The 25635-nt window shown below is 35.9% G+C and overlaps 1 protein-coding gene across 3 annotated transcripts in view; it reads left to right on the forward strand.

Moving 5' to 3' along the window:
- Positions 1-24397, forward strand: part of LOC129236471 (protein spaetzle-like) — a 57274-nt gene extending 32877 nt beyond the window's left edge. The window contains exons 2-7 of one of the 3 annotated variants that reach the window (XM_054870890.1): positions 22963-23058; positions 23140-23214; positions 23366-23389; positions 23450-23549; positions 23635-23944; positions 24016-24397. In XM_054870890.1, coding sequence (XP_054726865.1) covers positions 22963-23058; positions 23140-23214; positions 23366-23389; positions 23450-23549; positions 23635-23944; positions 24016-24196 — 786 coding nt within the window. In that variant the 3' untranslated portion in view covers positions 24197-24397. Of the gene's footprint in view, positions 1-22962; positions 23059-23139; positions 23215-23365; positions 23550-23634; positions 23945-24015 lie in introns of all 3 variants that reach the window. The other 2 variants (XM_054870889.1, XM_054870891.1) reach the window with 2 other exon arrangements.
- The last annotated feature ends 1238 nt before the right edge of the window (positions 24398-25635 follow it).

The following is a 25635-nucleotide window of genomic DNA, read 5'->3' on the forward strand; positions in this document are numbered from 1 at the left end:
GGCGAATGAGTTTAAAAAATGTTTCCTGCAGTGGAAGGGCAGCTACCAGCGGTGAATTGACGCTCAAGGGTCCTATTTTGAAAAATATTAATTGTATAAACCAAAAGGTTTAATAAAACTGCTTAAAAAAAATAAGGCTCATTACCTTTCAATCAATGCAGGTTGGCGCACTATCCCAGGCTGTCGAATAAAAGAGCACCCAGTGACTTTGATCGACTAGCTACCAAACCCGCACATTTACAGAGAAGGTGCTCAACAGTCTCCTTCTCTGAAAGATCCCCACAACTTCTGCAATGGGGCTAAACCTAGCTTTTCCGCATGTGAGCCGATAGTCCAATGACCGGTAAACACAGCTACGAGTTAAAAAATTGAATGACGCGGAGTGCCCAGAACTTTCTGAGTCATGAAGAAATGGAGCTCCATTTTTTTTCCGCTCTACTGAGAAATAAGTTGAGTAATTCCCCGTTAACAACAGTCAGGCGGATGCCGGTGACCGGATGGGAGACCTCTAAGACCCCTTCTTGGCAAGCTAATCGGCAATTTTATTTCCTTCGATATTTCTATATCTTGGAACCCAGATCAGAGAAATGTTACCTGCACACCGAAGAGATTTCCTCTCCTCCTTACAGGAGTTGACTAATTTGGATCTGCACCATGGCATCGCCAGAGTCTTGAAAGCGGCTTGGCCATCGGAAAAAATGTTAATATCTCCCACGATCCCTAAGCATGCATTTTGCATGTATGCAGGATGTCAAAGCGCCACTTTCTAGAAGTACTCATATATCAATACGAGGTATGGTAATCAAGTTCCGGGAATTTATAAATGCAAATAATAAAATTAATTTAAGTACACAATTTGATTAATAGTTTCCTGGTGGAGCTGAATTCACAGATAAAACGGCAAAACAGTTGGTTCACGAATGCATACTTGTTTTTCAGCGAAACTCTGCTGCTCTACAGCAGAAATATTCTTAACAGAACATCCAGTGTTTGGTATGTCAGTCCTTTTATAGGTCGCCAACATAGAACTTTCCAGTCACTGTTTGTCCAGCAGGACCATTGGACAGGTTCATTAAACAGGTACATTAGTATAGCAATGCATTTTCGTTCGTCGTCGAAATCTATAAGCAAAGGTTGACAATTTAGGGACTAGAGAAATGGAAATTAATAAAAAATGTAAGCCTGGTATAGTGAACTGTCCAATGTGTTTTGCGTGCTATCGACTTCAAACTTTCACTGAAAGTAAAATAATGCCAAAAGAATTACATCTTTACAAATAGGCTAAGAAGTCATGGGCTTAGCAAAGAAAACAGGTTTTTTTTTGTTCAAAATTAGCTTCATTCATCATCGTAATCATCACGTAATTTCCAACAACGCAATCATTCCAGCGCAGCTCTAGCATTTCAATATCACTTTTGTATGATAATTTATCTTTTGCTTCAAAATAAGCGTAAGTTTCAGCGATAAAGCCTCTTCATTCGAGTGAAATTTCTTACCGACGAGGATTGTTTTTAGGTCTGCGAACAGCCGCCAGTAGTCACTGGGAGCCAAATCTGGCGAAAATGGTGGATGTGGAAGCAATTCGAAGTTCAATTCATGTAGTTTTGCCATTGGTTTGATTGACTTATGACTCAGTGCATTGCCAATGAAACAAAACAATAAACAAAGGCGGCACCCACTTTGAACAGAGCTTTTTCTTAGTCAAATGCTCATGCAATTTAAAACCAATAAGTTATTTTGATATCTTTACGATGTCAGCTAACTCACGCAACTTCACTTTTCGTTCATTCAAAACGATTTTGTAGATTTTTTTGATGTTTTCTGGTGTCTGGTGTTACCACCTCATTTGGATGTCCAGTTGGTTGTGTATCTTCGGTGTCTCTAAGACCTCCTTTGAAGTCAGCAAACCATCGTTTTTTGTTGTTTCTGATGTAGCGGAGTGCCCATAACACTTTTTACGCCATTATTTCGCTTAGACATATATTTATTCCAATCAAGAAGAAGTGTAAAATTCTCAATAACTCACTAACTAAAGAATAGAATATCATGAGATTTTAACATCAGTCATTTTAGGATTAGTAATAACTGAAAAAGAGCTGAATAAACTAGTCTATGTGATAGGCTCGGTACTTTTCAGATCATTCTTAAAGACGCATTGGCAGTGACCGACTTGTCGAAAATTAAACCACTCATTGCTCTGATTTAGTTTACATCAGAGCGGACTTTTGTTAGGCGAAATTTGAATGAGTACTCAGTAAAAGGCATGAACATGAGAACACTAAATGAGCACTCATGAGGCATCACTCACCAGCAAGCTTAAAACAAATATTAATTTTAATTTTTTATTATTAAAATTTCGCTCAGTATTAACCATTACAAAATTTCGTGACTTTTGAAAAATGCCTAGCACAACCTGTGTTGATATATTCACGAGCAGTGAGTAGAATTTCGTTCAGCAGCAGTGAATGATGGCTGGTAAGTAAACAAAGTAAAGGGAAAATCACTGTGAGTGTCATTCAAGCTTAAGAGCAGATGGCCAGACAGAAAATTAGACCATCAGGTTGGTACTAAATAACAAGAAAATACAATTGGGACATATTTGGCACTTGTTTGATATTAAATGGCTGGATTAGATTTCAATGTCAGTTTTGCTACAAAGTACGAGTATACATTTTTTCAAATGAGCGCTGCTAAATATGTAAATCAAGTTTTGGTTTTATTATGTTTATAGTATATGCACACATACGCAAAAAAAAAAAAAAAATCGCAAAAATTTCCGAAAGTGTAGAAAAGAACAAATATTAGTGAATAAGCACCAAAAAATGTGACAAGTTTAAAATTTCATAGCTCAAGCCAGAATAAGTCAACTAAAAATGGACATTTGTGATTGATATTTATCAATGATTTTCGACTGTTTTGCTAGACCATCTGGTTTCGTACACAAATATGTATCACCACATATGTATGTAACTATGGTAGGTTAATAGGGCTGAGGCGTTCGTTATGAGTATTCTGATTTTCAGTATAACATAAAAAAAATAAAAATAAAAGTGGGCGTAAAATCATTGCCACTTATGTAAAGAATATTTTTTGAGAACTTACTTGTGTCATATATAAATATTTCTACCCAAAGAAATAATATGAAATTAAATACAAGGTCTTTCAAATTCGGGTTTCTGGTTTACCAGTACTTTGTTTTGGCAGTTTTCTAGTTTAATTACGGCTCTGTTGACAGATGTTAAGTAGAGAATCTGTACTACTACTACCGGCTTTTCGTTATTAATAACCGTCCTACTCAACATCACAAATCAGCAAAGTACTTATGTACATATTAGGAGAAATTTGGTTTTAATAGTGAGGTTAGCTTTATCGGCTTCGTTAGTAAAGATCACTTTATAAGATAAGAAAATGGGTCTAAAACTAAAAAACGTTCCTGGTAGTTCTTCTGTAGCACCGCGCATGCACTATGCAAACTTAGGTTAGACTATCGGAAGCCTCCACATTTCATTAAATTTTTCCATACCGAAAGTAAGGACTCATGGTTTATTTTGGAAGTCTTGCTTTTAAAGAGTTTGTTACAAAGTAGAGCAAAAGTCGATGAAAAAACGGCTACATTAAAATTTATCTTTACTATCTCCCCATACGTTCAGAGGCCGTTATGTTAGTAAGCCACTGTCTAATGGCTATAGGGAAACAGTTGCAGCGATGCTATTGGAAAAGAGAGTGGACATGTGACAGAGTGTCACAGTCCTGCTCTGCCCAAGCCTTTTTGTTTGCTTGTTTGTTTAACTTGAAATTGAAATTTGAATTGGTCGAGCCAAAGAGCACCAAGAGATTTGGTGGCTCCTAAAACAGTCAGGCTAGAAAGCCCATTGTACCTATTTAGAGCTCTGGAAAGAAGGTAGATTGTCAAGGAGGGAAGGAGAAAAGTATCATAGAAAGACATAGAAAAGAATAAAGACAAAGACAGAGGTAGTTAGTCCTGTCAGAACTTTCCAGATTATTTGGCAAATCTGTAAATATCCTCCAGTTTTAGACAACGAATATTACTCATTCTCACGACATCGGAACCCAAAACTCGCAGCCTTGCTCTAGCAAAGGGAGGACACTCACTGAGAAAGTACTCAGTCGTACTATCCGCCTCCAGCAAGCACGATAGGCACATTGGGTCCTCAATGATTCCAATAGTGGTCATATGCTGACCCTATGGGTTGTGTCCCGTAATAATACCGACCATCAACCGAACTTCTTTCCTTCCAAGTTTTAGTAGAAAGTTTGACAGTTTTCTGCTCGGACTTGTCACAAAACACTTTGCAGTTCTGCAGCGTTCCGTTCCATCGCTCTTTATGTAGATTGCCTACATAATCGCTGATCGAATTCATGATTCCTGCGGAACTGATTCCGATTATTGGCTCTGGCCCTTGGGGGGGCACCGCTGATCCACGGTTGGCCAATTCGTCGGCGATTTCGTTCCCTTGAACACCGGAGTGCCCCTGAACCCATATAAGTACAAGCCTGTTTTGTCTTGTGACAGAATTGAGCTTCTTCTTACATTCTTGAACAATCTTTGAGGTTTGCTTCGTGTTCTCCAGGGCCTTCAGTGCAGCCTGACTTTCACTGAAAACTCCAATCTGTTTCCCGCTCTACCTCCTCTCGATTATCCGTTCGGCTACTTTCAGGATGGCAAAAACTCTTGTTTGGAAAACAGTTGCCATTTCCCCCATGGCATAGTGATATTTATTACTACCGTTTAAGTCCCATCCGGCTCCAGACCCTGTTTCATTCTGGGACCCATCGGTAAAGAAAATATCCGTCAAACCTCCCCGCATGCATTCTGGATTGCTCCATTATTCACGCAATGGAAATCTGACATCAAACTTCCTTCCAAATGAAACTGTGGGTATCAACCATGTTTATGGAGTCTACACATTGCTGTTATTGCTTCCTGTTGTATCTTAAGATCCAGGGGGAGCAAATCAAGCATAGCATTTAGGGCATCACCAGAGGTTGCACTCATGGCAGCCATGATGCATAAATATACACTTCTTTGTAGCCTGTATAGTTCCCGGATTGTGGACTTAACCATGCAATTATCAAATTTTGCTAGAACAAATACATATTTTTGATGACCAAATGTTCATGCAATATTGAATGTATGCTGGTCCCAGTAATCTGAAAGAATGATTTTACCTCGCGAAGTGTCATATGACGTTCATGCGATATCAATTTTTGTACGGCCTTAACGAAATTCAATCTGCACGGAACGGTGGACACGTTCGAGCTCGTTGGACCAGCGTTTCACATTGGCTAAGTGAGTTGTTTCTACGCCAAAAGTTGAAGTGTTGATCAATGCACTCCTATCCCGATATTCTATGGCAAAAATCGTATTAAGTTATTACACGAAAGTTTCCATAAGTTAGTTCCATCTTTTGGGCGAGATAAATAGTATCTCAACTCGCTAAAAAAACACAAACATAACTCGGAAGTGAAACCATTATATCTAAGTTTATGCTAAAAAATACCAAACTTTTCCATAAAAATATCGAATTATTGCTCTCCACACGTAGTGTTGCAAAGGCGCAAAATATAAAAAAGAAATCCCTTATTTTCTCGGTAGATGGCTGTAGAGAGTCGACTTTTCGCAAACTGTCGATCCCATTATTACATATGCCTCTGTAGTATGGTGGAAGGCTACAATGGTTAATTTCAGAGTAAAACCCCTAAATAGGCTACAGAGCAGTGTGTGCTTGGGTATCACAGGTGCTATGAGAACGACATCTGGTGATGCCCTTAATGCCATTCTGAACTTGCAACCTCTAGATCTTCAAATTCGAAAGCAAGCGATGAAGGCGGCGTACAGGTTCAAGTTAAACAGAGTCTGGGAAATGAAGAAAGCACAGGCCACTGTCAGATATACCACCAGTTGTCGGAGCGGTGCACACTGTTCTCGCTGCCAGCAGACAATCGGGTGCGTTTCGTTAGCTCCGGTAAGAAGTATGATGTTTTGATCCCAGATTGAGATCAATGGTTAAGTCCAGAGAACCTATTAACGGGATATCAGCACACTTTCTATACCGACGGATCCAAAACCAGTGATGGTAGCGGATCTGGATGGTACTTAGACGAAGACACTAAGTACTCCTATGCCACAGGACAGATGGCCACGGTAATCCTTACGGAAGTCGGTGCCATCTTGAATGTGGCATACTGGATAAGTGAGAAAAAGTGGCGGGGTAGCAGTATTGGAATTTGTAGTGCCAGTCAAGCATCAAGCACGAAGAGTCCCTGCTAACCCAGGTTGCTCTACGAAGTTAGTCGGTGAATGTAAGACAAAACTAAACAGTGTTGCAAAACACAACAAAGTTATTATTACAGGGAACGAGTTAGCTGATAAACTGGCTAAAGAAGGTTTTGCAAGTATGCCACTAAGCCCTGAACGCTTTCCAGGTGTCGATTCCGCATCGATTCAACTATGGATTGACGGCTTTATGAGGTCTACCCATAGAGGACGTTGGTCTGAGTTGAACTCGTGCAGAGTAGCCAAGTGATTTGTGGAAGAACCAAACAGAAAAATAGCGATCTTTCTCTTAAAACTCAGCAGAAAAGACCTGAGAGTACCCGTGGGTGTAATCACAGGGCACAACGCTTGTGGTCAGCATATGGCTGTCGTTGACAGCCCGATAGGCCTATCCTGTCTTGAGGATGACGATACTGCAGAACATTTTCTCCGTAGCTGTCCGGCGTTTTCCAGCATCAGACTTAGGATATTGGGTGGCGATATACTGAGTATGGTTAAAGTTCATACTCTTCCTCTTCCGGATCTCTTAAGACTCATCAATGAATCCAAGAGATTTGTGGAAGAGTGACCTCAAACTAATTTATCCGTCTTACCACCCACATTTTCTCTTTCCTGTCTCTTTATTCTTTCTACTGATATCTATCCGGGTGTAGTACAAAAGGTCTATTGACTGAGTGCTTGGACTTGTCCAACCCCCCACAAATCTAATCTAATCTAATCTGATATGAACTATAGATCAAGCAATTTAAAGTTTATGCTCGTTGTCAAGGTGACATTTCACACTAAAAAAATTCGTTTGTTGTTTTTTGTTTGATACATTCAGTTGTGAGTTACAGAGATTTAACAATGGAAGTCAACAAAGAGAAAATTCGGTACATTTTTAAATCTCTTTGATAAAAAGAAAAATGCAAGCCAGGCCCGCTGGAATTGTCTTGTGTTTATGCTGCCGATACTGTAATAGTCACAGATATGTAATTTTGGTTCCGTTGATTCCTTTCAGGCTTTTTGTGATGTTAAAGAAATGTCCATAAATTGAAAATTGCAAAAATTTCGATGAAATCACAGAAATACTCGAAGTTTATCGACATATTATATAGCAGTCGTAGCATCGCCCAGGAGCTAAATATCGGCCATAAAACAATTTGAAACCATTTGCGCAAAAATAGTGAATTTCTTTTTCTCCAAACTAGTATTTTATGTTGACTATTGTTGCTATACAAAAATGAATACAACAAGTCTAGATTTGTTTAACGATTCAAGAAATGAGATTTACTGCCGATAGCTAAGAAGTACGAAACCAGCTTCCTTGTCATACATATTCGTATATCCATGGAATTTTTTCCAAATAATTTGCTAAATTTTAAATCAATGAATTCTGATTTTTGTAACTTTTTCTTGTATTTTTTTTTGTTGAATAATTTTACATACATTAATTTATTTCTTATTAAAGTAACTCTAAAGCTATCAACGTGAAGTATTATAAATATTGCATTAAAACTCAATAATTTAGTGCTTGGCGGGTGGAAAGCAATATGTTGTTGTTGTTGTTATCGAAAGATATGCATATGACCAATATGCAAGTGCTTTTCTAGCAAACTAACGGGCTTAACATATTTTGAGTAGTAAACCCGTTGATTTTTTTCAATGAACTATGCGGCCGTTGTAAGCAAGCCGGTTTCTTCGTAACTACTGTATCGTTGGTTGCAGATTCTATGGCTGCGGCTAACATGAAACACCAAATGAAGGACCGATATTAAGAACGTTTTAAATGGGCTTTCAGCTTTTAGAATGGCCAGCACAGGGTCCGGATTTAAGCTCGATTGAAATGGCTTCAAAGAACATCGAGGAACTATGGTCAAGAACTCAGAAGGAGTGGTGTGGTCCTCCACACTCATCTACTGAAAAACTGATCCAGAGCATGCCAAAACATATAAATACCGTTATTAAGGTTAAAGGTCTGTGGGCAAAATAGTAATGTTAAGTTTTAAGTAATAAAAGTTATCGCAGAGTAAAATTGACTAAATCGATTTTTTTTATTTTTAAATATTTTATAAATTTGAATTAGTCTGATTTATTTCTTAAAGGGGGCTGCTCCTTCAGTGCTTTAAAATTTTCTATACTTCTTTTTGATTTGAAAATTAATTTACAATATAAGGAATCTCTTTTCAATGATGTAAATTTAAAAGAAAGTGTAAAAAGTCGCTATAAAGTCAGTGAAGTGATGAGCGTCGAAAGTACCGAAAGTAGGTAAGGAAGCACACACTATTTATAGCGGCTATCCTTAAATTCAACAAAAGAGGACAGAACTGCACAGAAAACAAAAGAACACGGATACTAAAAATGATCTTTCTGGCCTGATCTTTCCAACGCAGGGGAGGCCTTCCTCTTTCTCTGCTACCATCAGCAGGTACCGCATCGAATACTTTCAAAGCTGGAGCGTCTGTATCCATTCGTACTATATGACCCAGCCAACGTAGCCGCTGGATCTTTATTCGCTGCGCTATGTCTATGTCGTCGTAAAGCTCATACAGCTCATCGTTCCATCGCCTGCGATATTCGCCATCACCAACGTGTAAAGATCTAAAAATCTTCCACAGAATCTCTCTCTCAAACACTCCAAGCGTCGCCTCATCGGATGTTGTCTTCGTCAGGCAGATTAAGCTTGAGTAACTGTAAATTGCTCTTAACTCTACTTTATAAGAACAAAAAAAATTTAATCGCGTTTTTCCCAAAATTCGTTTTTTCCGCGCTGTCGAATATAACTCAAAACGCAATCAAAATATCATTAACATATTGGCCTTTGCATGTACCCCAAATTGTACACTAAAATTATCACTAAAAACATGATATACCAAGTAACTAAATACTCTCCGTATTTCGCAAAAAATGATTGAAAAACTCGTTGTCTGGAGGAGCTGCCCCCTTAATAAAATAAGCATTTAATCTGAAAGTTTGATAGAATCATTTTTAAAAATTGCTCTAAGGCGATAAAAAATACATGAATGTGGCAACATTTCTACTTGCCACTGTAAATCATCATAACTGATGGCTTTTGAATGGGAGTACGGTCGTAATTAAAGTTTTATTATCGCCAAGAAAACAGTACTTTTTATCTCTTTCTGTCCTTAAACAAAATGCGCATTTGGCGTATTTGTTAAAAGCATAAAATTAATTCAGCATCAGAGCAAAATTTCTGTAAAAGAACGTAAAAGAAAACATATGAAAAATTTGAAAAACATGTTGATTTGCTCTTGTTGGTTTGCTTTGAAATACGAGTACAAACTTTAGGTTTGGCAGCCGCATCGCACAGAGATAGCGATACCACGTAGACCACGAAATGGGCCCGTTGTGAGCGAGTAAAAGCTTTACATTTTATTAAATTTAATCGCCAAATGTTATGCCATTGCGATTAAAGCAGTTCAGACAGACCATTTTTCTTTTCACTGACTATTCTTTTGGAGTATAAATTGTGGCCTGACAAAGTTTCTGCAATATCATGACTTTTTCGTATTTCGGATGTAGACGTGCTTTCTGTAACTTTGTTTAAAAATTGTCACTCTTTGGTGTAACCTCTTAAACTAATTTTCGACAAATCCTTGGCTGAAGGAATATTTATCGATGATTGGAAGCCGACTTCATACACTTTCAAATTAAAGGCCAATATCCAAATTATCTGCAGTAAGTAAACTTTTTTAATGTGGTGTCAAAGACAAGTTATATTTTAGCGTTAAACGTGTAATTAGTCCTAGACAGCATGGTTTTGTAGTTGCAAGATCTACGTTATCTAAATAGCTTCGCTTTTTCTGAAGATTGCCACGCAGCCTCTCAGAATGGATACCAAATTGACGCGATTTACACGAACTTCTCTAAAGCCTTCGATAAAATCTCCCATACGATTTTATGTTAGTAACTAAATTGGCATGTCTCGGCTTTCATTCGACTTTCCTTGATTGGGTTCGATCCTTTCTAATATAGAAGTGCAGTGCTGTAGTTGTCGATGGGGATTCTTCTAAACAGTTTATTGCCACCTCTGGTATACCAGACCCCTGCGTTATTTGTTTTGTTTATGAATAATATTTGTTCGTGTTTTTCCTTTGCTAATTTTCTTCTCTATGCTGATGATCTAAAAGTGCATGCTGAAATTCTAGTGATTCAGCCGTCCTACAATCCGAGTTGAATAATTTATTTTTCTGGTACCTTTTGAATCGTCCATTTCTTAATATTGAAAAATGGCATAAAATCACATTTTCTAAGCTTCAAAATCGCCTTAATGCCTCTTATCATATTAATTATAAGGCGTTTTTCAATAGGTGCGCTTCAACTTCCGATGGGGAGGGCGAACGACGCAATATTTTTTATTTTTCGCTTGTCATTTTTAAACTTCATTAGTATACATTTCATCATGGAACGCTACACACTTGAGCAACGATTGCAAATCATTGAATTTTATTATAAAAATGCGTGTTCTGTTAAGAAAGTTTAAAGTCGAAAAATCATCTTCAGTGATGAAGCTCACTTTTGGCTCAATGGCTTTGTCAACAAACAAAATATGCGTTACTGGGCAGAAAGCAATCCACACGTGATTCATGAGGCACCGTTGCATCCCGAAAAAATCACTGTTTGGTGCGGTTTACATGCCGGTGGCGTAACTGGCCCATATTTTTTTGTTGACGAGAACGATCGCCACGTTACTGTGAATGGAAATCGATACCGCGACCTGATAAACGATTGTTTTTGGCCGCAATTGAATGGTATGGACTTAGACGACATGTGGTTTCAACAGGACGGGGCCACAAGCCACACAGCACACGCTACAATTGATTTGTTGAAGAGTAAGTTCGATGAGCGCATTATTTCCAGAAATGGACCGGTCGAATGGCCGCCGCGCTCGTGTGATTTGAAGCCTCTAGACTATTTTCTTTGTGGTTATGTGAAGTCATTGGTCTACAGTAACAAGCCGGCGACGATTTGTGAGCTCAGAGCCAATAGTGAACGCGAAATTGCTGGAATTTCGGCCGATTTATGCAAAAGAGTGGTCGAAAATTGGGTTCAACGATTGGACTTCGTAAAACGTGCACGCGGTGGTCATGCAAAAGAAATCGAATTTCATACTTAAATGTATATGTTCAAACTCGATAATAAAAAAAAAAATTAGTTAAAAAAGTCAAACCGTTTGTGTTTTATTCAAAAAAATTCAAAAGTTGAAGCGCTCTTACTGAAAAACGCTTTACATATCTTGCTTCGTTCGATGTGATAAAAGATTTAGGGGCTTTCTTTGGTTCTAGGCTCAATTATATTTGCTATGCTGCTTTTGTAAGGAGTCACTCGTCACACTTCACCACTTGACCCATACACTCTTAAGATATTATATGGACTCTGCGTTTGTTCGGTTCAAATTAACCATTATCATGTACTCCATATAAATCGAGTGGAGAGGGTTCAAAAAATTTGTGTGGGTTTCGCACTACATTCACTCAATTTGTCAGACCCAAACCATCATACGAATCTCGGTGTCGTCTGATTAGTCTCTTTCTATTAAGTGATAGAGGTACTTTTCAGACAGTATCATTTATATTTGATCTCATTAATCTCTAAAAATAATACAGTTTAATGTTCCTTGCAGAAACTTTCGCCACTGCAAGGTTTTTCGCGTTGGCTTTAGTGGGACATTATTAGTGCCAATGCGCTACTCGTTAGATCGGTGTCCGACCTTAATTATTTCTCAACCTTTTTGGATTTGGACCATTGTAGGCCAAACAGACAAACAACAAATATCTGTTTCGTAAAATTTATAAACATTTTTCTTTAATTGAGTTATGGTAAATTTTTGGCAATTGAAGTAGCATATAAAATCTTAAACTTAGGTATACAGAAATAATTCAAATAAAAAACTTGAAATGTACTTAAAACGTTTTTCCGCATTACTTATTATAATTTTTTCTTGCATTTCTATGCATTTCCACTTTTTCTCAACTTTTTATATTTATTAACTTTCCAATTTTCAACTTTAGATTTTCTTTTTGTACCTCAATTACTTTCGATAATTCCGTTCGTATAATTTTTGCTTGTAACTGACAACGTTCTTTCACTCACTGATTCTTTCTAATTCCATTTTGATTGCGATAAGTTGAATAATTTTGTCGAATTTGGTGTTTGAGCGATGTAATCAAATAATGCTAAAGGCAATATGCAAAAAATATTTTACAAAAAGTGGCTTTTACAACGTTATTCACGGCTGTGCTTCAAGTGATAGAAAAAAAATCGTTTTAAACTCCTAGATAAATACAAATGTATGTTAGGATAATGCTAAATAATCTAATTTTATCATAACTTTGTAAACTGCTATGTTAAAATGATTTTGGGCAATAAATGAATGAATGAAAAAAAATCGTCAAACAAAAAAGTGAACCTCAAGACAAAAATAGTTGTTAAATTAATATCTTTGACTATCTACCGCTTTACTTTCCAGAGCTTTAAATACATTCGGTCTTTTAGTCTGAGTATTTTACCAAAGGAGTTACCAAATATCTTGGTGCTCCTCAGCTCGCCTTTTTCAAATTTCAATTTCAATAGAATAAGTAATAGAAATTAAATAATAGAAAGCGATAAATTATTTCATCATTTTTATTAATCAGAATAGGCGTGATTGCCAAAATCTGTGCAACTAGAAATCACGAAATTAGAAAGTCGTTTAGCTTAAACTAAAATCTAACTACGTACATATTTAAGGGTGATTTTTACTTTTCATATTGACTTTGGAAAAGTAGCCGCGTCTACTCGCTATTCGCTTCTATCGCCTTTAAACCGAGTTTTGTGGCTTTCCTACAAATTATCGTATGGGAAATACTTGAATTAGTTATATAAACGTGATAAATATTGCCGTTAATTGCCTTCTGACGCAGTGGCAGTGCTTATCTCTTCCCCCGCAAATATTGCCACGCTCTGTAGGTTCTGTTCTGTCGCACATTGACAAAGTAGTAACCTAAGCGCTGTGATAGAGAGTGCACGTGAGCGGTGATTTGGTGGGCACTACATTTCAAGACTTGAAAAATTGCAGTAAGGAGGATTGTAACACAAAATAATCTACATTATTGGCATAAATATTGTTTTTAATAACTTTTTTACTAAATACTCGTAAAATAAAAAAAATTATTTTCAGTAATGGAAATCTTTATTTTGAGCTTTACCCGCTCCATTGCTTGGCTGTTTGTATGATATTTTGCAGCAGTCTAATTCACAAGTGTCAAACATGATTAATGTACGACCACCATTTATACCAAATTATAAATCTTCCTATAGGGTGATTAATTTTGTGCTATCCACTTGTACTTGTCTTTTATTGAAATAATGTTTTAATTTATGCACCATTTTTTTGCTTTAATAAACATTAATCCTGAATATAATGCCGTTTTCAAATTTTTCAGTTGCTGATAGTAACCTTTAAATATAACTTTAAAAAAGAGAAAAAGTAATTAACGTTTTTTTATCTTTTATAAAAGCATACCAATGTGACATATGAGAAAATTCAAAAAAAAAAAAGAAAAAAAAACATATATTTAGATCATATATAAAAGCACCCTAATGTACATACATATAAAGGGTGTTTTTTAGAGGTTAGGTTTTCAAGATGAAATAAAACGTATATAATTTAATGTTATGGCCAAGAATTTAGCTTTATTATAAAGATAAGGGTTTGCCATTATGTTTTAAAAATGATTTCGGGCAAGTGGCCGCCGCGGCTGGCTCGAATAAATTCCAGCGGAGAGGCCCAATTTTCGACCACTCTTTGCAGCAATTGGGGCCGTATGTCAGTAATAGCGCGCCGAATATTCTCTTCCAAGACGTCAATCGTCTCGGGCTTATCTGCGTAGACAAGCGACTTCACATAGCCCCACAAGAAATAGTCCAGCGGTGTTATATCGCACGATCTTGGAGGCCACGCCACAGGTCAACGGCGCGAGATAATGCGCTCACCAAAAGTTTCCTTCAATAAATCGATTGTTGCGTTGGCTGTATGGCATGTAGCGTCGTCTTGTTGGAACCAAAGGTCGTCCACATCAACATCGTCCAATTCAGGCACGAAAAATTCATTAATCATGGCTCTATAGCGCTCTCCATTGACTGTAACATTATGGCCGGCTTCATTTTTAAAGAAATATGGACCAATGATTCCCTCTGCCCATAGAGCACACCAAACAGTGACTTTTTGAGGATGTAACGGCGTCTCAGCAATGGCTTGTGGATTATGTTCACTCCAAATGCGACAATTTTGCTTATTGACATACCCATTCAACCAAAAGTGAGCTTCATCGCTGAACAAAATTTTCTTCGATGCGTCGCGCGAACCGAACCATTATTTTCGTAATAAATTTGCACGATTTGCAAACGTTGTTCAGGTGTAAGTCTATTCATTATGAAATGGCAAACCAAACTGAGCATAAATCAAGTGACAGCTGTCAAAAAGACCATCTACGAAAAAAGTAGTGCCAACTTGAAAACCTAACTTCTAAAAAAAACACCTCAATTGATTTCCTTTATTTATGTAAAGAATTAAGAAGAAGATGACCGAACAAATACTCCAAAATAGAATAATCACTTCAGAGTTTGGGTTAAGCCGCATGAGAATGTACGCCGTCAAAGGCACTCCTCAAGGCGGAGTACTTTCCCCCCTTCTCTGGAATCTTGCTGTAAACAGTTTGCTGCGAAATCTCGAAAAAGCAGGCTGCAAGGTTGTAGCCTAAGCAGATGATATTGCTCTCTGCGTGTCAGGCAAACACCCGAATACCCTCACTGAGCTCATGCAACGCTCAATCAATATTCTGTCAAAATGGTGCACCGAACGCGGACTAAATGCGAATCCAGCAAAGACACATCTTGTTCTCTTCAATAGGAAACAACAATCTCCTCCACTGCAAACAATAACTTTAAAAGGAGTTATTCTAGATAGGAAGTTGAGTTGGAAATTGAACATTGAATACAGATGTAAAAAAGCTTTCATAGCTCTTTATGCCTGGGGGTTTTCACCTCGGATCATTTATTGGATATATACCTCGATCATCAAACCGATACTCTTCTACGGTGTGGTTGTATGGTGGACAGCACTCGAAAAACGGTGTAGAGTAGCCACAATTGATCGAGTCCAAAGAACAGCCTGCCTCCTGATAACAGGATGCTTAAGTACAACAGCTACTAAGGCTCTAAATAATAGCGATTGCAGCGAAAGCAGCGACACGCATGAATGCTATATCAAAATGGAAAAAGTATCTTGGCCATTCGGCCATACTGAACAGGAACACTGTTATCTCTTCCGACATAGACTATCATGTAAGTCTTCCATCACCACCCTTGCTGTTCTCTTGTTCACTCCCAACTAGGGAAGAATGGAACACAAATCTTACCGAAATCGATGACCCTCTGATTATATATACAGACGGTTCAAAACAAGACGGTAAGGTGGGATTTGGAATCTTTTCCAATTCCCCTCACATCAATCTATCATTTAGATTACCCGACTACTGTAGTGTATTCCAAGCGGAAGTATGCGCTATCTGGTATGCTGCGAAAACTATCTTAGAAAAGATAATATTATATCACTAGAGGATATCCGCTTTTTCACTGACAGTCATGCGGCCGTTCGAGCACTCAGCTCCTCTTATACCCTCTCAGATGTGGTTCGATCCTGTCTCTTATCTCTTAACGAAATAAGTGTTCAGAATTCTGTCCAAGTTATCTGGATACCGGGTCACAGTGGATGCGAAGGTAACTGCAAAGCTGATGAGCTCGCAAGAGCTGGAGCTGCGCAATCAAATATTAGTAACTTACCCACAATCCACATTCCGCTCTCAACATGTAAATTGCTCATTGATCGAGAATTTCACAGCATTGCTGATCGGAGATGGCGAGTGGAAACTACTTGCGTTACGACCAGACAAATCTGGCCATCCTACAATCCGAAACAGACAAAAACCCTTATAAGTCTTTCGAAACACGAACTAAATCATATAATATCTCTTATCACCGGCCACTGCCTTTTGGGCACTCACGCACGCCGGCTCGGGGTTCCTCAAAACGACCTGTGCAGATACTGCGAGGACAAAGATGAGGAAGTATCGATCAGGCATTTGCTGTGCAGTTGTCCCGGTCTAGCCAGAAGTTGACTCGCTCTTCTAGGCTCTCCAACAATTGACAATCTTTCAGCACTCTCGTAACTGAAAATCGAATCTCTCATCAAATTCTCGAAACGAATTAATATCTTTGACCAAAATCTATAATAAAAATCTCGGTTAGGTGGGGAAATCATACAATATAATGAGCTCTAGGACAACACAACGGACCCAACTTGCGGTGTATGTGGCACTCCGATGCGGGGTCACCCTTAAACCAACCAACCAACCAAGAGACTTAAATATCAATTATAGTTACACTGAATTAAATATGTAAATGACTTATTGACAAGTTCTTCCAATTAATATCTATATATATAAAAATGAAATGATGTTCGTTTGTACGCATTTTTTTGGGCCGATACGAGGCCAATTTTATTCGTTCTTTTTTCATATTATAGGGATCCACTAGGGGAAGGTTTTTAGCAAAAAAAAATTTCTTTTAAATATTTTCTTCATATAAAAAAAAGAAAAAATCAAAATATTGTACAAAACAAAACTTGCTCGATTCTTAGATTAAAGTAAGTTTCGAATCGACATTCATTTTATGTGTACAACTTTTTTTGAATTTTTCGTTATTGTATACAGAAATTTCAAATGATTCGAATGAAAAATTTTTTTTTTTTTATTTCTTCCATAAAATATTACACCTGTCGTTAGACAATAAGTAATTTGATTTACAAAAAGATGGAATGAGAGTGATATTGAAGGGCCAATGCCCCCAAGCTCATTTAGAAGAAATATATACATATTATTTAAAAACAAGTGGTTAACAATGACATATACGATTAGTTGACAATTGATTACAAGGATTTTGCAAGATCTGTTGGTGTTTGACGGTTAAGCCGACTTTGGGTAGATTTTTCTTTATTTGGTAGTCTTCTCATCATAGGATTTGTATGAGTTAATAGTCTATTTATGTGTCTTCTGCTAGCGCTTTGTATTGTTTCATCAATAGTATCGATGTCAAGGTCGCGATGAATATCTGCGTTAGGTATGTACCAAGGTGCATTAGTTAAGGTCCTAAGTATTTATGAAAATAATGTTTCAATTCAATTGAGCAATGCTTTCTTTGACCAATTCTATATGGAAATGAATGCGTTTGCAAGCGACGTTTTCGGCTATGAACAAATGTTGGAATCGAATGAAAAAGGAAAGAAACGCGAAATGATAAAAAAAATTCTTGGAAAATTTAAAATGAATGGTGCTTCATTGGAAAAATTCAAAGGTAATAAGAACATACACAAGATAAAGTTAGAATTCGAACTTTTAGATTTATTTTGTTTATTTCTCATTTTTTCAGAAGTACACCACACAACAACTCATTCCAACTCTGATTTTGAAATCCTGTTGGAATTGGTGATCGATAATTTTGTCACTAGAATGGTCAATGGAAATTTGCGTGTATCAGACCCTGCATATTATTTACCATATCAACTTTTTATGGAACATATGGACCAAATGAACACAAAAAAATAATTTAGTTTTGTTTTGATTTTTTGCAACATTTTGGTTTTCAGTTAATACAATAAAAACAATACTGTTTTTTCGTGAACACAAAATTCTAAATTTATTACGTTGTTTGTTTAGAATTTTTTTAGAAAAAAAGTAAATTTTTTGGTTTTGAGGAAATTTGTTTATTGTTGCTATTTGTGAAAGCGTAGATATTTGTAAGTATTTGACTATAATCCTAAAAATTAATGGAATACCACTATGACACATAGAAAACATTTTTTCAAAGGGGTGTTTTTCGAGAATTATAAAAAAAATTGTTTTCAAAAATTTTGAAGAAATAAAGTAAAATAAAAAAATTTCGAAAGCATGAAATTTTTTCAAAACCAAATTTTCCTCAAAAAGATAAAAGAAATTTCTTCGAAGAGGTGTTTTTCTAAAATTACAAAAAAAAAAATTCAAAAATTTTAAACAAATAAAATAAAATAAAACTTTTTCAAGGGTATGAAATTTTTTCAAAACAAACTTTTCTGAAAATCAAACAAAATTAAAAAAAAAAAAATGGTGTTTTCAAAGCATTTCACATTCCACTATTAATAGAGAATACATTTTTTCGAGGGGGTGTTTTTCAAAGCGGAAAAAATCTTTTTTAACAAATCAATTTCAACTTTTAGAAAAGTATGAAATTTTTAAAATATTTAATTTTCAGCAATTAACTGAGAAGAAATTTGTTAGAGCGAAGTGTTTTTCAAAACTTCAAAAAACACTTTTTAACCAAAAAAAATAAACATTTTTTCAAAAACAACAGGAATGATAACATTGACTAACAATTTCTGCACTTTTGCACAGTCTAAAGAGGCATTGATAGAGAGTGTATTTCCAAACATAGTTCAACATTACAAAAACCATGATTGACTCAGCGAAAGAGCAATTTTAGCTGGGAAAAATAAGGACGTCAATGATATAAATTCAGCTATTTTAGATCAAATACCTGGTGACATAGTTGCGTATAAGTCAATGGACACTATTACTGATCAAGATGAGGTCGTAAATTATCCAACTGAATTCTTAAACTCACTCGATTTGCCAGGCCTACCACCTCATAATTTACGATTAAAAATTGGAGCACCGTTTATTATGCTGCGCAATAGTAATGTGCCACCACTTTGCAACGGTACCAGACTCGCTGTGAAGAAGCTAATGGGTAACGTTATCCAAGCAACAATTTTGAAAGGGAAGTACAAAGGAGAAGACATTTTGATACCCTGAATTCCACTGATTCCGGCGGATTTACCATTCGATTTCAAACGTTTGCAGTTCCCTATTCGCCTTGCCTTCGCTATGAGAATTAATAAGGCGCAAGGACAGTCTCTACAAATGTGCGGTATTAATTTAGAATACCCAATTTTTTCTCATGGACAATTGTATGTAGCTTGCTCACGAGTTGGCAAACCATCGTCATTATTCACGCGAAAGATGAAAAAACCAAAAACGTTGTCTACCAAAAAGTGTTACAATAAAGTTCGAATGAAATTGTATCAAAGAATTTGCTTTGTTTCGTATTAATTTTATTCTCTTTCAGCAAATCATTGAATTTATCGTCTAGCGAAGCGGGCGAGGGTACGCTAGTTTTTCTTATATAATTTAAAAAATGTGTTTAAGAAAATATAATTCATCCTCGTACAAAAACTAAATAAATTAAAGTTTCTAAAGTAGTGGGAGTAGTATCGACCCCAAACGTGAGCTTTCAAAAACACCTTATGAAGCGTAACACTTTATCAACAATTAATATAAATCCAGCTTGGACAAGCTCCTTTTATAAAGAAAAAATAAATCTCAGCTCAAAATGATAAATGTTTGAAGCCATATGCCGTGCCACTCACGGTTATATGATACCACTCAAGTATGGGGCTACACTCTATTTGAAGTTGTAGACAAACTATAACTTTACATTGTGAAAAAAATCGTAAAATTTCCGGATTGCTCACCTATTTATGCCACTATGCGGGAAACGAATATGGAAAGTAGGCACACAAGTGGGCAGGAGTATGCACGAAACTCTAAATTATAACACAAAGAACAATTTTTGAGTACAGCAACAAAAGACTACACATAATCTGACACTGAAAGTATTGGGCACCTGGAGGGTGTTGTCCATTTAGGTTCTTCTATTTATCTGAAACACAAAAACCAAACAAATTATTAATCAGTATGACTCTAACTATGTCCCGCTACTAGAATAAAAACAAATTGACAAAATTACGCGGTTTTGAATTTTACACTCAAAAAATCGGTTTTTTTCAGTTTTTTAATAAAAAAAAATTCGAAATAATTGAAATAATAATATGATTATAGTACGGGCGATAGCCATTGATGTTGTGAATAACATATACAAATTTCAGATTATTCGGTTGAACTTTGTTTTTTTTTTTTTGAAAACACCAGGCCGAAAAAAGTCGATTCGAAATAAATGGGATTAAAGTTTGAGGTACAGCAGCACGTAGACCGCTCTCTATGAGAATTTCCACATGAAAATTTCACAGTATATTTTTAAGATAATAAACTTTCGAAATATTGAATAAACAAAAAATCGATTTTTTGAAATTTCCAGACCACCGGGTAAAATAGGAATGCATTTTAATTTAAGATGGAAATGAATAAAAATAATGCGTAAAATTATAAGGAATAATAAAATTCGAGATAGAATGTGGGAAGGGTCCCAAAAAAGTGTAGGAAGAATATACAAACATTTAGACATCAACATAGGTACAAAATATCCGTAATTTTATTAAGCAAGATGCAATCTCTTGAAACTAAATGATATAAAGGGTTTTCCAATAAAAGGTGTTACAGGTGAATGGATTGCGCTATCGGGGGATAATTAACGATTTTTTATGGCCGGTATTGGATGGTATTGATCTGGATAACGTTCATTTTCAACAAGACGGCGCTACGTGCCACACAAGTAACGAAACCATTGATCTTTTACGGGAAAAGTTTCCGAACCGTGTTATCTCTCGAAGAGGTGATCACAATTGGCCACCGAGATCTTGTGATATAACACCTTGTGACTTTTTTCTTTGGGGGCCACGTGAAAAAGAAGGTCTACGCTAACAGCCCAGGGTCGATTCAAGACCTCAAAGATGGAATTCGTGAGGCTATCGAGGACATAGCGCAGCCACTTTGCTTACAGGATATTGTCCTGTAAGCTTGGTCGTGGTGGTCATTTGCCTGATGTTATTTTCCACTATTAACGGCATACCTTCCTCTGTATAATGAAAGAAGCATCCGATCATTTACATTAAAAAATAGCATTTTTCTCTGAATATCAAAATAACACTTCTTATTAAAAACCCCTTCATATAATAATAATTATGCACTCTGCAATCTATGATAATGAAAAAGAAGGCGTTGAACATTTTATTGGCAGATGCCTAATATTATCACAATTCAGTGTTTCAAAGTTGCAAAAAACAACTTTAAATGGAAAAATGAAGAATCTTGGAAAAAGCTAGTTTCTTACATAACTGGTGCTTTAAAGAAAAATAACAATATTTTGGATTTTTTTCTTAACTCTTAAATATTGTTCTTTGACAGGCTGCATAATTTTACTTCCAGGAATTTGTCGGTTTTGTGTTTTTGAAGGACACGCGGTCAGACTAACTGCACCTGCAGCTTCGATTTTCGTTGAACTACTTGCAAAAAAAGTAATTAAAAGAAAAATTAAAAGTCGTTATAAAACTATTTTCAAAAGAAATAAAATGTATAAATTTAATGTATGGAAAAATTCATGTGTGGAAAATGTCAAGAATGAAATTGTGAATAAATGGTTAAAATTTGAAGTCAATGGGTCAAGGTTTGTTTGAGTTATTAGCTCGGTCGGAATATGGTTTCGAGAAAATTGGGTTTAAATCTTTCCGTACGGTGGTCAAAGAACTCAGAAGTGCACACAGATCAACTTAAATTTTGAAATCACGCAACTTGGTGTTTTCTGACCATCTGTACATTGAGGGAAAGCAATTCACCGCCGCGGAATAAAGCTTTCAAGTTCTAAAATCCAAAATTAAATTTGGATCTCTCCTCCGCTCATTTTTCAAAAATTTCAAGCATTTCTTTGGTTATAATTTAAAAATAATGAAAATGTTTGCAACATGCAAAAAAAGAAAAAAATTTCTATTTTTGTAAATGTTTTTTTTTTAATTTTTTTTCGGAAAATACAGAAAAAGATTCTAAAAAAAACCTTTATCTTGTTTTTTGTTAAACTGGTAATTATTTCGCGTAGAATCATAATAAGAAAAAAATACACACATTTTTATCTGCAAAAAATGGAAGTGAAAAAAATGTTTTTTTATGAAAATTTTTTTATATTTTTTTTTTTGGTAAAATTTGTTTCGCTTTTTCAGAAAATACAGAAAAATTCGAAAAAACATTTATATTGTTTTCTATACGACCGGCAATTACTTCCCTTAAAATCCTTAAAATTATTATACAGTAACAAAAAAAAATACAACAAATCCTTAAAATTATTGTACAATAACAAAAAAAACATACAACATTTTTTTCATAAATATTTTTATCAGAAAATATTGAAGAAATCCTATAAAAAATATTTGTTTTATTTTCTCGTTGACCGGCAATTATTTCCCTTAAAATTATTGTACAATAACAAAAAAAAGTACAACATTTTTTTACAAACAAAAAAATAAAAAAGTATTTGCTTTACTTTCTCTTTTACTCGTTGACCGGCAATTATTTCACTTACAATTCAAAGAGAAACTACGTGCACAAACAAATTTCGGCAGTTACTCAATATTTGCTACCCATTTTTTCCCTATTACATCATCTTTACCAAATTTCATAAAAATATCAGCGATTAAGTTTTTAGGCTGCTACACTTGGCATGTTTTGCTTCGTATTTACACTCACTCTTTACTCACTACAAAAGCCACACCACCTGACACACACCTAAATATCGAAATTCTTAATTTGCATTGCCTGCCTTTATAGTAAATAATTTATTCTAATCGCCCGCACGCCTGCCTCTTACAGATAATAAATCCTATTGCCGCGGACACTTACATTTCCCGACAGAAACGTACGCCGTATGGGAACTTAGCACGACCACAGTCGGGACAAAATACGAAGGTTAGACCAACAACGAAGAAAAAATTAGTATATTTTCAATAGGAAATTTTTAAAAATTAAAAAACTTTTGATTTTTGACAGACGACGGAGGACTTAAATGAGAAATTGGATCGTATTTTCAAAGTGGGTGACGGTCCGGGACTTGTACTGTTCAATGTAAGTTTTCGCAAGTAGATTCAATGAAGAATCGCATAAACTAACACTTTTTCTCTCTATCACGCTTTTTCTCTTTCTCTCTTTTTCTGACTCACACTGCCTCTGCCTTTCGCTGTTTTTGGCTTTTTGTTTTTTAATTTGCAACCTGTAGGATTCATCGCAACCAACATTTAAAGTGCAAAGATCCCCCGACGGCAAACTGAACGTGGTTTTTAACGATTTTCTCATTTTCCAGACGACAACGTCGGGCACACCCACAAACAACAACAACAACAACATTAATAATAGAAATTTCCCACCTACCCAAAATAATGATGCGCTCATCTTTCCCGACGGTGATTAGTAAATTAATAGTTTTCTTATTTTTATTTGAAGAAATTTGTGTCATTGTTTTTTTTTTCACTTATTTCGTGTCTGTAGATGAATTTATCTGTCCCGAGCGAAGGCAGGGCAAACCCTATTGCACGGAGGTGCCAAATTACATGGAAGCCACACACTTGGATAGAATCAGTCCCGAAAAATTTGCACAATTCAAACCCTATTTCAGGGATGATCTCGTGCTGCCACAAAACGTAACGCAGCGCATGAACTCTGAGCCGCTGGAAGAATACTATTGCTCCAGCACATCGCAATTGATATACCCGAAAAGTGGAGAAACCAAGGAGGCGAAGTGGGTGTTGGTCGTGCAACATGACGAACATAAGCAGGGTATTTTGGTGGAACAGTGCGAGTGAGTGAAAATTTTCAATAACTTTTAATAGGAATTTTTTGAATTCTACTACTTTCGTTCTTTCGTTTCAGCAATGAGGAGAAGCCTTGCCGTTTTGAAGACTCCTTGCCACGCTTCTACACATCCAAATGTAAACAACATTTCGTATTCAGAACCATGATTGTGTTGGTGGATGGCGAAATGAAGGAGGAGCAGCTGAAAATGCCCAACTGCTGCAAATGCGTACTGCGGAGTACCGGCGCGAGTTTTTGAAATTCGAAGCGGCAGTTGAGTGATTGAGTAAAAGTGAAAGCCCATGTGTTAAATGTGAAAGCTCGACTTGTGTAGAGCAGAACATCAAAAGCTGCAAAACGCAAACGATATCGAAACGAAATTTTAGATTATGAAAAATAAAAGTAAAATAAGTAAATATATACTTAATTATATGAAATATAATTCAAAGTGCCAAAACAATTGTGAATCTCGTATGCTTCGAAAATTTCGATCAAATTGATTGATTGCACTAAAATATTCAAGGCATTGAGTTGTCTATTGATATAGCGTATTTATAAAGAATATGAATGTAACTTAAAAACTAATTTTGTTTATATAAAACAATATTTTTTATTTTAATTTTAAAAGTAAATAAATCATTTTACTTCACACAAAAAAAATTACATATTTATTTTATCTTTTTTTAATGTTTAATTTTAAAGTCAAATAGTGTTTTATCATATCAAATCATTTTTTGCAATAAATTATATATGTAACATTTCAAACTTTAATGAAACTTAAGATGTTTCCAAATTTTTTTAATCCATTCCTTTATTTCAGTCTATTTTTTAAACGCTAAGCAATATTTTTACTTAAAGCTATTCAATTCATGTATGAGAAAAAACATTTCTGGAATATACTCAGAAGAGCAAAAACTCACTAATTTTATTATAAATAATTTGTACAATCAGCGATAATTAATAATCAATTAAAACTAATTTATTATCAACGGGTAACGAGACCTCTGATTCACTAGCTAGGGTGGGCTCTGAGGCCAACTTTCTGAAGTTTGTGGGCGGACACGTGGATTGACCCCCACAATTGTGAGTACGGCAGTGCCATCCGCGATCGTTCCGACTATTGTTTCTTCAGAAGCTGGTCGTAAGTAATTCAAGTTGTTTGACAAAGAATTATCGATTTTTGAAGCAGAACTTACTAAAGATATAATAATTTATTGGTAATTAGTGACGAGGCATTATAATTCGGTTCTCAATTATAGGCATAATTCTTTTGAGGAAAAGAGATTCCGTTGCATTAGAGGCAAATGGGCTGATGGGTCGATATAATTTGATTTGTTCCGTTCGCTTTTTCCTGGTTTGAGGATGATTTTTACTCGAGCTACTTTCCACTGAGAGGGAACAAAACCAGATAATGTAATGGAATTATATAGATATGTACGTAAGGAAAGTGAATCCTTCTTCCATCTGGTGCGTGTGTTCTAGGGTATCTTTTACTTTTTGATCAGTGCTTGGCGAGGGTCCGATTTCGTGGGGCAGAAGACACGGGTTAAGTGGCGTGCAAATGTGTTTGCCTTCTCAAGATCTGTTTTAGCCCTTTTGTTAGTTTGCATTTTAATGGATGATTGTGCTAGAGTTGGTTGTTTATTATTTTATGCTCATTATATTTGGTGGGATATTCGTTTTTTAGAGTGAAGGAAA

The sequence above is a fragment of the Anastrepha obliqua genome, chromosome 1 (assembly GCF_027943255.1).
Source record: "Anastrepha obliqua isolate idAnaObli1 chromosome 1, idAnaObli1_1.0, whole genome shotgun sequence".
Classification (NCBI taxonomy): Eukaryota; Metazoa; Arthropoda; class Insecta; order Diptera; family Tephritidae; genus Anastrepha; species Anastrepha obliqua.